At 46.8% G+C, this 12,329-nt stretch overlaps 1 protein-coding gene across 3 annotated transcripts in view; it reads right to left on the bottom strand.

Moving 5' to 3' along the window:
* Positions 1–7,522, bottom strand: part of LOC139279849 (claspin) — a 59,628-nt gene extending 52,106 nt beyond the window's left edge. For 2 of the 3 annotated variants that reach the window (XM_070899112.1, XM_070899113.1), the window contains exon 1: positions 7,305–7,522. In XM_070899112.1, the coding sequence (XP_070755213.1) occupies positions 7,305–7,346 (42 nt within the window). In that variant the 5' untranslated portion in view covers positions 7,347–7,522. Of the gene's footprint in view, positions 1–7,107; positions 7,281–7,304 lie in introns of those variants that run through there. The other variant, XM_070899114.1, reaches the window with a different exon arrangement.
* Positions 7,523–12,329: the final 4,807 nt, after the last annotated feature.

Here is a 12,329-nt window from a genome sequence, read left to right as displayed (position 1 = left end):
TCCTCAACTACAATGTCTGCATTGTCCCTCTTCTGTGAAGACAGACACAAAGTATTCATTGAGGACGACATCTTCTGCCTGTGCACACAAGTTAAACAGGTTACATTTTTGGTCTCTAACAGGCCCTACTCTTTCCTTAGTTATTCTCTTGCTTTTTAATTATGAACACATCTTTGGGTTTTCCTTGATTTTACTTACCAATAATTATGTGAGCCTTCTCTCACCTTATTTCATCTAACACCATCAGCATATCCTTCCACAGGTATTCCTTTCTCCTTCACGTAGTTCTCCAGCTGCCCCTTAAAAGCATCTAGGCTATTTGTCTCAACTGCTCCATGTGATAGCAAATTCCACATTCTAACCACTCACTCTCTGGGTAAAGAAGTTTCTTCTCCTGAATTCCTTATTGGATTTATTGGTGACTACCTTATATTTATGACCCCTACTTTAGGACTTCCCAACAACTAACATCTTATCTACCTTATCAAACGGTCTCCATTATGTCATTCTCAAGAAGAATCCCAGCTTAGTCAGTCCTTCCTGATTAGTTATAACCTCTCAATTCTATCAGCCATATAAATTCTTTTGCACCTTCTCCAGTGCCTCTACATCCTTTTAACAATCTCAATTACTCATTCAGATACCTTGCTGGAATAAAGTACATATGCATGATTCTTATGCTGTACTCGAAGTCAGGATGCTCGACAGGGATACTGGGTAAATATTATATTCCCCAGGTTGACATTTTGTGTGAAAATTCATCAAAAAATGTAAACTAAAACCAAATATTTATATTAAGACACAAGACTTCAATTTCCAAGAAATATCTTTTAAATCTCCACATAAATGTTTGACCGTTTTCAGCAGCCTTCACAGGAATTCCCATGTACTCCATATTCATTGGGTGCATTCCACTCCACCTATAGTTTGACAGAAAGGGTCTCCTGGCCTCTATGGAAGAGTACTTCAGCCAAAGGATTGTTTTTATAACTACTGTTGTTTTGTATGACGGGAAAAGCCTGTAAATGGGGTGTCTAGTTTGGCTATCCATTCAATGGCCTTCTGAGATGTCCAGTGGCGAAATGAGGTGCCTCCCACAATAAATCTCAGTGGGCAGGTTGATGTGATGTGTTCCATGGTCAAGGACTCATGGCAACAGTCGCATTTTGGGTCAACCCTCATCTTCCATTTGTGGAGCAGGTGGCCGCATCGTCCAAGCCCTGTACGGATTTGGTTGAGCATGTCCACTGTCTTCGAGGGAGGCCAAAGCTACGGACCTCTGCTGTTGGGTCAGAAAAGGTGTTGGCTCTTTATGTTGCATGCATCCCACAATTCTGCCCATCTGGATAGTATGTCGATACCAGCTGCGTTGGTATTGGCTGCTGTTTCCCAGAAGGGCCGACGTGATTTTAAGCACTTTTGTGATGGGTTTTTCACACCTGTGAATGGGAAAAGTCGTTGTTGCTCATGATTTTGTCCATCTCATGGAGCACAGGGACGTCTCGGCGAATGGCAGACGGGGTAACGTGGGACACTGGAGTGGACTCGAGCATCCCCAACACCATTCTCATGGCGGCATTTAGCTGCACGTCCACGATATTTGTGTGGCGGCTGCAGGACCTTGAGGCAGAGCGGTATTCTGCAGCAGAGTAGACTAGGGCCACTGTTGCGGTGCGAAGTGTTCTGGCTGTGCTTCCCCATGATGTTCCAGCGAGTTTCCGGACCAGGTTCACCCTGGTTTTTACTTTTTGGCCGGTGTTGTGAGATGAGGACAATATGCGAGAGTCCTGTACAGGGTGGCCTTCATCAGTAACTATTAGATTTGTATAACTATTGAAATCTATTAGCCATTTATGTGAATCATAGTTTTGGGTTCATATTTCATATTGATTGAATGCCTGTAATATGTGGCTTGCAATGTGCAAAGTTAGAAGGAAATTAATTATATTCTCTTTACGGCCAATTCTCTTCCCATAACATTTTGCAGGAAAAGGATATCCATTGCTGAGTCATGGATGTGTAGTATTGTATCTGTTGCTACTCCCATCGTGTCAATCACAGATATGGCCATCTCTGACCACTTCCTCGTGTCGCTCTCCATCTACATCCCCTTTCTACCCACTGCTCCCCCCCAACCCCTTCTATGTCTGCCCCCGAGATAAAATTCTCTCCCGACTCTCGTACAACTGCACTTATAGAAACATAGAAATTAGGTGCAGGAGCAGGCCATTCAGCCCTTCGAGCCTGCACCGCCATTCAATAAGATCATGACTGATCATTCAACCTCAGTACTCCTTTTCCTGCTTTCTCTCCATACCCCTTTGGCCGTAAGGGCCATATCTAACTCCCTTTTGAATATATCTAACGAACTGGCCTCAACGGTAGAGAATTCCACAGGTTAATCAGCCATGATCTTATTGAATGGTGGAGTAGGCTTGAGGGGCCAGATGGCCTACTCCTGTTCCTAATTCTTATGTTCTTAACCACTCTCTTAGTGAAGAAGTTTCTCCTCATCTCGGTCCTAAACGGCTTATCCCTGATTCTTAGACTGTGACCCCTGGTTCTGAAACTCCCCAGCAACAGGAACATTCTTCCTGCCTCTAACCTGTCCAATCCCGTCAGAATTTTATAGGTTTCTATGAGATCCCCTCATTCTTCTAAACTCCAGTAGATACAAGCCCAGTTGATCCAGTCTCTCCTCATATGTCAGTCCTGCCATCCCTGGAATCAATCTGGTGAACCTTCGCTGCACTCCCTCAATAGCAAGAACATCCTTCCTCAGATTAAGGGACCAAAACTGAACATAATATTCCAGGTGTGGCCTCACCAAGGCTCTGTACAACTGCAGTAAGACCTTCCTGCTCCTATACTCAAATCCTCTAGCAATTAAAGCCAACATGCCATTTGCCTTCTTCACCGCCTGCTGCACCTGCATGCCAAACTTCAATGACTGATGTACCATGACACCCAGGTCTCGTTACACCTCCCCTTTTCCTAATCTGTCACCATTCAGATAATATTCTGTCTTCCTGTTTTTGCCATCAAAGTGGATAACCTCACATCTGCCATGCATTTGCCCACTCACCTAAACTGTCCAAATCACCCTGCAGTCTCTTAGCATCCTCCTCACAGCTCACACCGCCACCCAGCTTAGTGTCATCTGCAAACTTGGGAGATATTACACTCAATTCCTTCATCTAAATCATTGATGTATATTTTAAACAGCTGGGGTCCCAGCACTGAACCCTGCAGCACCCCACTAGTCACTGCCTGCCATTCTGAAAAGGACCCGTTTATTCCGACTCTCTGCTTCCTGTCTGCCAACCAGTTCTCCATCCACGTCAATAAATTACCACCAATACCATGTGCTTTAATTTTGCACACTAATCTCTTGTGTGGGACCTTGTCAAAAGCCTTTTGAAAGTCCAAATACACCACATCCACTGGTTCTCCCTTGTCCACTCTACTAGTTACATCCTCAAAAAATTCCAGAAGATTTGTCAAGCACGATTTCCCTTTCATAAATCCATGCTGACTTGGACCGATCCTGTCATTGCTTTCCAAATGCACTGCTATTTCATCTTTAATAATTGATTCCAACATTTTCCCCACCACTGATGTCAGGCTAACCGATCTATAATTCCAACTCCCAACTGTCCAGCCTTTGGCCCGCCATTCAGTGACATTTCTGCAGCTACCGATCTGCTCAATCACACCCTCACCACTACCTTTGATGCTCTAGTCCCTGTTAAAACAATTACTGGTTGAACCTTCCTTATCCAGAACCACCTCTCGTCTGGAACCATTTCCGGCCACCGGGTGGCACTTGCGCGTATCTCTCTGCCGCACTCCCAGCCCCAAGCCAGTCAGCCCCGATATCCCCTTGCTCAGTACCAGTATCACCCAATTTAACGTGACCACCCCTCGCCCGGAAAAATCCCTTATTCAGAACAGGCCAGGTCCCGAGGGTTCCAGATAAGGGAGGTTCAATCTGTTTTCTCTCTCACCCTGGCCGTTCCCCCTGGTACAGCCCTGATCTTCGCTCCCTTAAGTCCAAGGGTCACAGACTTGAACGGATGTGGCGGACAGCTGGTTTAGCCATTCACAGCTAGATCTGGCTGGACCACATAAAGCATTATCAGGTCCTGCTCTTGTCTACCAAAATTACTCACTATTCCAGAACCATTCTGGAAGGTAAAGATAAACCCCGGCTTCTATTCTCTACTGCTAACCATCTTTTTAAACCCCTCTCCCCAGTCTCCACCCTCACCTCCGACAGCAAGTGTGAGGAGCGCTTTGTCTCCAAGATTGAGATCGTTCGCTCGGACGCCTCTGCCTCTTCCCTTCCTTCCGCTAGCCCACGAGACCAAACTTCTTCTTAGGATCCCGCCTGCCCTGGCCCTGACTTCAGATCTTTCTCCAGTTTCTCTCTGATCACCCCTCATGATCTTTCCGAGCTCATCCTGTCCACGAAATCCACTTCCTGCTCCCTTGACCCTATTCCCACCAAACTGCTGACCACCCAACTTCCTTTTCTGGTCCCCATGTGAGCCGACATTGTTAGCGGTTCTCTCTCCTCGGGTACTGTCCCCCTCCCCCTCAAATCTGCCGTCATCACCCCTCTCTTCAAAAAAACAGCCCTCGTCCTTGCAAACGACTGTCCCATCTCCAACCTCCCTTTCCTCTCCAAAGTTCTTGAATGTGTTGTCGCCTCCTAAATCCGAGCCCATCTTTCCCATAATGCCATGTTTGAATCCCTCCAATCCGGTTTCCACGCCTGCCACAGTAATAAACTGTTCTCATCAAAATCACAAATGGCATCCTTTGTGACTGTGACAAAGGCAAACTATCTCTCTTCGTCCCCCTTGACTTGTCTGCCACCTTGAACACGGTTGACCACTCTATCCTTCTCCAACGCCTCCCCACCATCGGCCGGTTGGGTGAGACTGCACTCGTCTGGTTCCATTCTTATCTATCTAATCGTAGCCAGAGAATCACCAGCAACAGCTTCTCTGGTGTCCCCCAAGGATCTATCCTTGGACCCTTTCTATTTCTCATCTACAAGTTGCTCCTTGGCGACATCATCCAAAAATACAGCGTCAGTTTCCACATCTACACTGACGACACCCAGCTCTACCTCACTAGCACTTCTCTCGACCCCTCCTCGCATTGTCAGACTGCTTGTCCGACATCCAGTTCTGGATGAGCAGAAATCTTCTCCAATTAAATATTGGGAAGACCGAAGCAGTTGTTTTTGGTCCCTGTCACAAACTCTGTTCACTAGCCACTGACTCCATCCCTCTCCCCAACTTCTGTCTGAGGCTGAACCAGACTGTTTGCAACTTTGGTGTCATATTTGACCCCGAAATGAGCTTTCGACCACATATCTACAGAGTAACTAAGACCACCTATTTCCACCACCGTCTCCACCCTTGTCTCAGCTCATCTGCTGCTGAAGCCCTCATCCATGCCTTTGTTACCTCTAGACTTGACTATTCAAACACACTCCTGGCTGGCCTCCCAAATTCTACCCTATGTAAGCTAGATGATCCAAAACTCAGCTGCCCGTGTCCTAACTCGCACCAAGTTCCGCTCACCCATCACCCCCGCGATCGCTGACCTACATTGGCTCCCAGTTAAGCAACGCCTCAATTTCAAAATTCTCATCCTTGTTTTCAAATCTCTCCATGGCCTTGCCTCTCCCTATCTCTAATCTCCTCCAGCCCCAACCACTTCCCGGAGATATCTGCGCTCCTCTAATTCTACCCTCGAGCATCCCTGATTATAATTGCTCAACCATTGGTGGCGGTGCCTTCAGTTGCCTAGGTCCCAAGCTCTGGAACTCCCAGCCTAAACTTCTCCGGCTCTCTCTCCTCCTTCAAGATGCTCGTTAAAAACTTATCCCTTTGTCACTTGCGCTAATTTATATTATGCGGCTCAATGTCAAATTTTTTAATATCTTGATACTCATGTGAAGTGCCTTAGGACGTTCCACTACGTTAAAGACGCTATATAAATAAAAGTTGTTGTTGTTACCCAATGTCCACTTTCAAGGACAGATCAGTGGCCATCAGAACCTGGGACGCTACAGATCTGGCTCAGTATATCATACAGTGCATTTATACAATGTGCCAACAAAGGAACCCAACTGAAGCAAGTACCTTGGGCTTTCCTGATGGCCCAATGATAAATCATTGTCTGGTATGGTGCTGAGCAATACAAACTCCAAGTTTGACACTGATGAGTGTTATCAGACAGGATAGTGATGTGAAAGAAAATAAAAACTTAACCACTATCACATATATGGCTATCAGGTGAGGACCTCATTGTGGTCTAGTGTGACTCTCCTCCATACCCCTCACAAGTTAAACAGCCTGCTGGGACTCATGATTCAGGTTTACATATAAAAGGACGGCCACTGGGTGAGTTACTGGCTGGTTCGGGGTAGCTGTTGAATTCAACTCCACATAAGCTACCATCCACGAGAGGAGCAAACAATCCGTGGAGCACAACTTGATTCAAAAAAAAAATCCACCTACTTACATAAATAGAAATGTAACCCAGTATTCTAGCCGTTGCATTCAATCCTGTTAAGAACCTTTTTCCTACAGGTTGTAACATGTTTGCAAATTAAGTACACACTCTTACGTTGCTGTTCTATTTTCTAGAAGTTACGAAAAAGGAATTAAACTGCACATTTCAGATAATCTTAATCGAAAATGAAATGCTTCCAAAATTGTGTAACAAAAATATCCAACAAAAAATATTAACATTGTAAACAACAGCAATAAATGTCAACGATTATTATTAGGCTAGACTGGAGGAAGGAAATTTAAGATATAAAAAAAGGGGTATGTATGCTGCACCCTAATTATCTGGTTAGGGAGTAAACCACCATCCTGACAAGATAATCTTGTGTTAACCTAAATCACCCCCGCCAAAGATAACTGAGCAAAGCTATACATTAGAGATCAAACACACAGTGAAAAGGATTGTAGTTACTGAGTATAAAACGGGAGCAGCCATAAAATAAACGAAACAAAAGTCAAACCGCAGCAACTGACACATTTAAACCCGGCAAAAAGAAAAACCCAACAGCTGACAGACCTGAAAACACGACCTGCCACTGCACTGTACGATTCTTTACTAACTTTCGGGAGGAAGCAAGCCGATCTGGCAAGTTTCAAACAAGCTTCTGAGAAGCGTTAGCCGCAGTAACAATCCACACTGCGCCCCATTAAGGAGGCCCAGAGCGGGTGGGCCGGCGCGCCAAGCAGCCCGTCTCCATTTTGCTCCGTCCTTACCTCCGTGCGCGGCTGCGGCACCGACATCAGGGACAGATTCATCAAAGACACTTTCTTCTTTTATTTATTTTTTTAAAAGCGCCAGTGCCGCGGGCCTGAGACACTGCACGGATTAAACTCACTTAAAACGACATTTAAAATTAAACGGCTTCTTGCGCCATCTCGCGAGCTCACACTGAGGCAGCGGGAAAAGATGCCACAACGGGCAGGTTCTTCAATTAGGCCTTCCCGCGCAGCCGCACAGCGCATGCGCCACCGACAGGATCCCGCCTCCCTTGCCATCCTGACTGGTGCCGGCGAGTAACGCTCCGCCCCCTTAGCCGCCACCAAGCGAGACCCCGCCCCTGACTCCGCCCAGGAATGGCGACGTCAAAGGAGACACCGCCCTTTTCCACGGATGATTGGCGTGCACAGAGCGCGGGCGAGCAGCTGGTGTGTGTGTGAGTGGGTGTGTGTGCTTAGTGGCTTCCTGCCTATTTGTTGCAGCAGATTTGAAATAGACCTTCGCTTATTGCCCCAGTGTCACCAAACAGAAACATAAAATCAATATGGCAAGTGCCCTTGTCGGGCACCATTAATATAATAAACAATTGGTCCAAATAAGTAAGCATGCCCAATAGAGCAACAGAAATACATTTGAAATAGGGGCATGGGTGCAGGAAAGGTTTTTCATCGATTATGCCACAGGAAGGTATCGCCTCCCTTCGCTGAACACAGTGCTCCTGCTCTCCTCTGTCGATTACAGAGTCTCTCCCAGGAGAGGCGAGGGCTCAGGGGCAGCAAGGGCCAGCCCACACTGCGATATGTGTGCGCTCTAGCTCCGTGCAGCAAAGCTGGTCTCCAGTCGTCTTGGTTAATCCTTGCCACTGAATCAAGATCTAGCTGTCAAGCCCGTGTGGTGGCTGATGTGCAATGGCCACCACCCGTTAAAAAAATCCATGCACAGGCATCTTCCACCCTGCACTATGCAGTTCAGGAACTGGAATATCAGATCCCTCATTGTAACACCTGGTAAACTTTTTGAAAGCAAGTTATCATTGATATGAGGGACCAAGTAAGAAGAAGACAGGGTCTCTCTCTCTCAATTGGCATCACAAATCCTGGTAGGGGTCATGTCCATACAAACGTACGCGAAGGAAGAGAGGGGTGGTGACCGTTGAGAATTTTTGCACAAGTAGAAGGTCCTTGTATAAATATATCAACTCCCACTCACAGGTAGCACGTTCACCTCCGAGTCAAAAGATTGTGATTCAAGTCTAACTTCAGTGACTAGAGCACATAATCTAAGCTGATATTTCACTGCAGTATATAAAAGACCCCACAGCACTATTTTAAAGAAGAGCAGAAGAGTTTGTCTCCAATAAACTGTACAATGATATCATCCATCAGCTAGATTGCATTAAGCATTAAAGCAACAATGGTATCTTGTCCCATGACAATTACACAAATCTTAAACCACAATTTACAATGGATCGCCATTTGCTTAGCAATTATGGGAACAAAGCAACATATGATTCGGACACAACAAAGGCACACCCAGCCCAGTCAACCCTGCAAAGTCCTTCTCAGGGAAATTGTGCCAAAATTGGGAGAGCTGTCCCACAGACTCGTGAAGCAACAGCCAATATGATCATACTCATAGAATCATACCTTCTAGTCAACATCCCATACTCCTCCATCATCATCGCTGGGTGTGGCCTGTCCCACCGCCAGGACAAATCTACCAGAGGTGGTCGCACAGCGGTTTACAGTTGGGAAGGAGTGGCCCTGCAAGTCCTCCATTGCCTCTGGACCCCATTAAGTCTCAAGCCATCAGGTCAAACATGGGCAAGGAAACCTCCTACTGATTGCCACCTACCACCCTCCCTCAGCTGATGAATCAGTACTCCTCCATATTGAACACTACGTGGAAGAAGCACTGAGGGTAGCAAGGGCACAGAATTTACTCTGGTTGGGGAACTTCAATGTTCATCACCAAGACTGGCTCGGTAGCAGCACCACTACTAACTGAGTTGGCAGAGTCCTGAAGACCATAGCTGCCAGACTGGGCCGAGAGCAGATGGTGAGAGAACCAACATGAGGGGAAATCAACTTGACCTCGTCCTCACCAATCTACCTCATGCAGATGCATCCGTCCATGACAGCATGGGTAGGAGTGACAACAGCCCAGTCCTTGTGCAGGAAAAGTCCCATCTTCACACCGAGGACACCCTCCATCATGTTGTCCGGCACTACCACCATGCTAAATGGGGTAGATTCAGAACAGATCTAGCAGCTCAAAACTGGGCATTCATGGGGTGCTGTGGGCCATCAGTTGCAGCAGAATAGTATTTCACCGCAATCTGTAACCTCGTGGCCCAGCATATCCCTCAGTCTACCATTACCACCAAGCCAGGGGACCAACCCTTGTTCAGTAAAGGAATTAAGGGTTATGGGGAACGGGCGGGTAAGTGGAGCAGAGTCCATGGCCAGATCAGCCATGATCTTATTGAGTGGCAGAGCAGGCTCGAGGGGCTAGATGACCTACTCCTTTACAGTATGCTATAGACAGATCAAAGTTCTGCAGCCCTGCCACATCCAGTCGTGAATGGTGGTGACCATGAAACAACTAACGGGAGGAGGAGACTCCATGAACATCCCTATGCTCAAAGAGGTGGAGCCCAGCACGTAAGTGCAAAAGACAAAGCTGAAACATTTGCAACCATCTTCAGCCAGAAGTGCCGATCCATCTCGACCTCTTCTCGAGGTCCCCACCATCACAGAAGCCAGTCTTCAGCCAATTTGATTCACTCCACTAGATATCAAGAAAAGGCTCAGTGCACCGGTTACAGCGAAGGCTATGGTCCCTGACAACATACCGGCTGTCGTGCTGAAGACTGATGCTCTAGAACTAATGCCGTCTCTAGCCAAGCTGTTCTCATACAGCTACAATACTGGCATCTTCCCGACGAAGTGGAAAATTGCGCAGGATGTCCTGTCCACAAAAAAAAAAGGACAAATCCAATCCAGTCAATTAACTCCCCATCAGTCTACTCTCAATCATTAAAGTGATGGAAGGTGTCGTCGACAGTGCTATTAAGTGGCACTTACCAATAACCTGCTCACCAATGCTCAGTTTGGGTTCTGCCAGGACCACTCATCTCCAGACCTCATTACAGCCTTTATCCAAACATAGACAGAAGAGTTGAATTCCAGAGGTGAGATGAGAGTGGCTGCCCTTGACATCAAGGCAGCATTTGACAGAGTTTGGCATCAAGGAGCCCAAGTGGGAATCAAGCAGAAAACTCTCCACTGGCTGGAGTCATACCTAGCACAAAGTTAGACATTTCCAGCATTTTCTGTTTTTATTTCAGATTCCAGCATCCACAGTATTTTGCTTTTGTATTTGTGTTTAATTCACTGCCATTTCTCTTCTAGGAATGCCCACCTTGAAGAAGTTCTGCTCTTCCCTCAGACAGGATTTCTGTTTATCTCTTTTACCTTGTTAATCTGTTACATCTCAAACTTTTCCAGTTCTAAGGGTCACAGACCTGAAACATTAACTCTGTTTCTCTCTCCACAGATGCTGCCTGACCTCCTGATATTTCCAGCATTTTTTGTTTTTAATACAAAGAAAGCTGAGTATGATTGTTGTGGAGGCCCATCATTTCAGTCTAGGACAATGCTGCAAGAGTTCCTTGGTGTCCCAAGCCCAACCATTTTCAGCTGCTTTATCAATGACCTTCCCGCCATCATAACATCAGATGTATAGATGTTCTGTGATGATTGCACAGTGTTCAGTTCCATTCACAGCACCTCAGATAACGGAAGCATTCTGAGCCCGCATACAGCAAGACCTGGAAAACATGTGTGCTTGGGCTGATAAGTGGCAAGTAACATTCACACCACAAGTGCCAGGCAATGACCATCTCCAACAAGAGGTCTAACTACCTCTCCTTGACATTCAATGGCATTACCATCATCAAATCCCCCACCATCAATATCCTGGAATCACCATTGACCAGAAACTTAACTGGACCAGCCTCATAAATTCTGTAGCTACAAGAGCGAGTCAGAGGCTGGGTATTCTGCGTTGAGTGACTCACCTCCTGATTCCCCAAAGTCTTTCCAGCATCTACAAGGCACAAGCGATCATCATCCATCATAGGCAATCCCTCGAAGCAAGGATGACTTGCTTCCACGCCAAAAAGGTATGAGTTCACAGGTGTTTCAATGAAGGACCTAATATTCCAGGTCCCGAACTACATCTTGGGAGGGTGGAAGATGCCTGTGCTTGGATTTTTTTTAAACATGTGGTGGCCGTTGCACACCAGCCACCACACAGGCTTGACAGAGCTCGGTCTTGGTCCAGTGGCAAGGATTACAAGACGACTGGAGACCAGCTCTGCTGCATGCACTGAGCGCGCACACATATAGTAGTGTGGGCTGGCCCGTGCTGCCCCTGGGCCCTCGCCTCTTCTGGGCCTCAGATTCACGCTTCTCCTGGGCCCCGGTCACTTCCTTTTACAAACTCTAGTGAAGTGTGATGGAATACTCTCCACTTGCCTGGATGAGTGCAGCTCCAACAAGCGCATAAGAAATAGGAGCAGGAGTAGACCATTGGTCCCTCGAACCTGCTTCGTCATTTAATAAGATCATGGCTGATCTGATCTTGGGCTCAGCTCCACTGCCCTGCCCTCTACCCATGACCCTTCACTGCCTTATCGCTCAAAAGTCTGTCTATCTCCACCTTAAAGTTTGACACCATCTGGGAGAAAGCAGCCCGCTTGATTGGCACCCCATCCACCACCTTAAACATTCACTCCCTCCACCACCGGCGCACCATGGCTACAGTGTGTACCATCTACAACTTGTAGCAGCTTACCAAGGTTTCTATGACAGCACCTCCAAAATCCACCACAAAGGACAAGGGCAGCAGGCACATGGGAACACAATCACCTCCAAGTTCCCCTCCAAATCACACACCATCCTGATTTGGAAATATATCACCGTTCATCATCACTGGGCCAAAATCTTGGAACTCTC

Source organism: Pristiophorus japonicus, chromosome 14 (assembly GCF_044704955.1).
Source record: "Pristiophorus japonicus isolate sPriJap1 chromosome 14, sPriJap1.hap1, whole genome shotgun sequence".
Lineage (NCBI taxonomy): Eukaryota > Metazoa > Chordata > Chondrichthyes > Pristiophoridae > Pristiophorus > Pristiophorus japonicus.
This window is presented reverse-complemented; position numbering and strand designations above follow the sequence as displayed.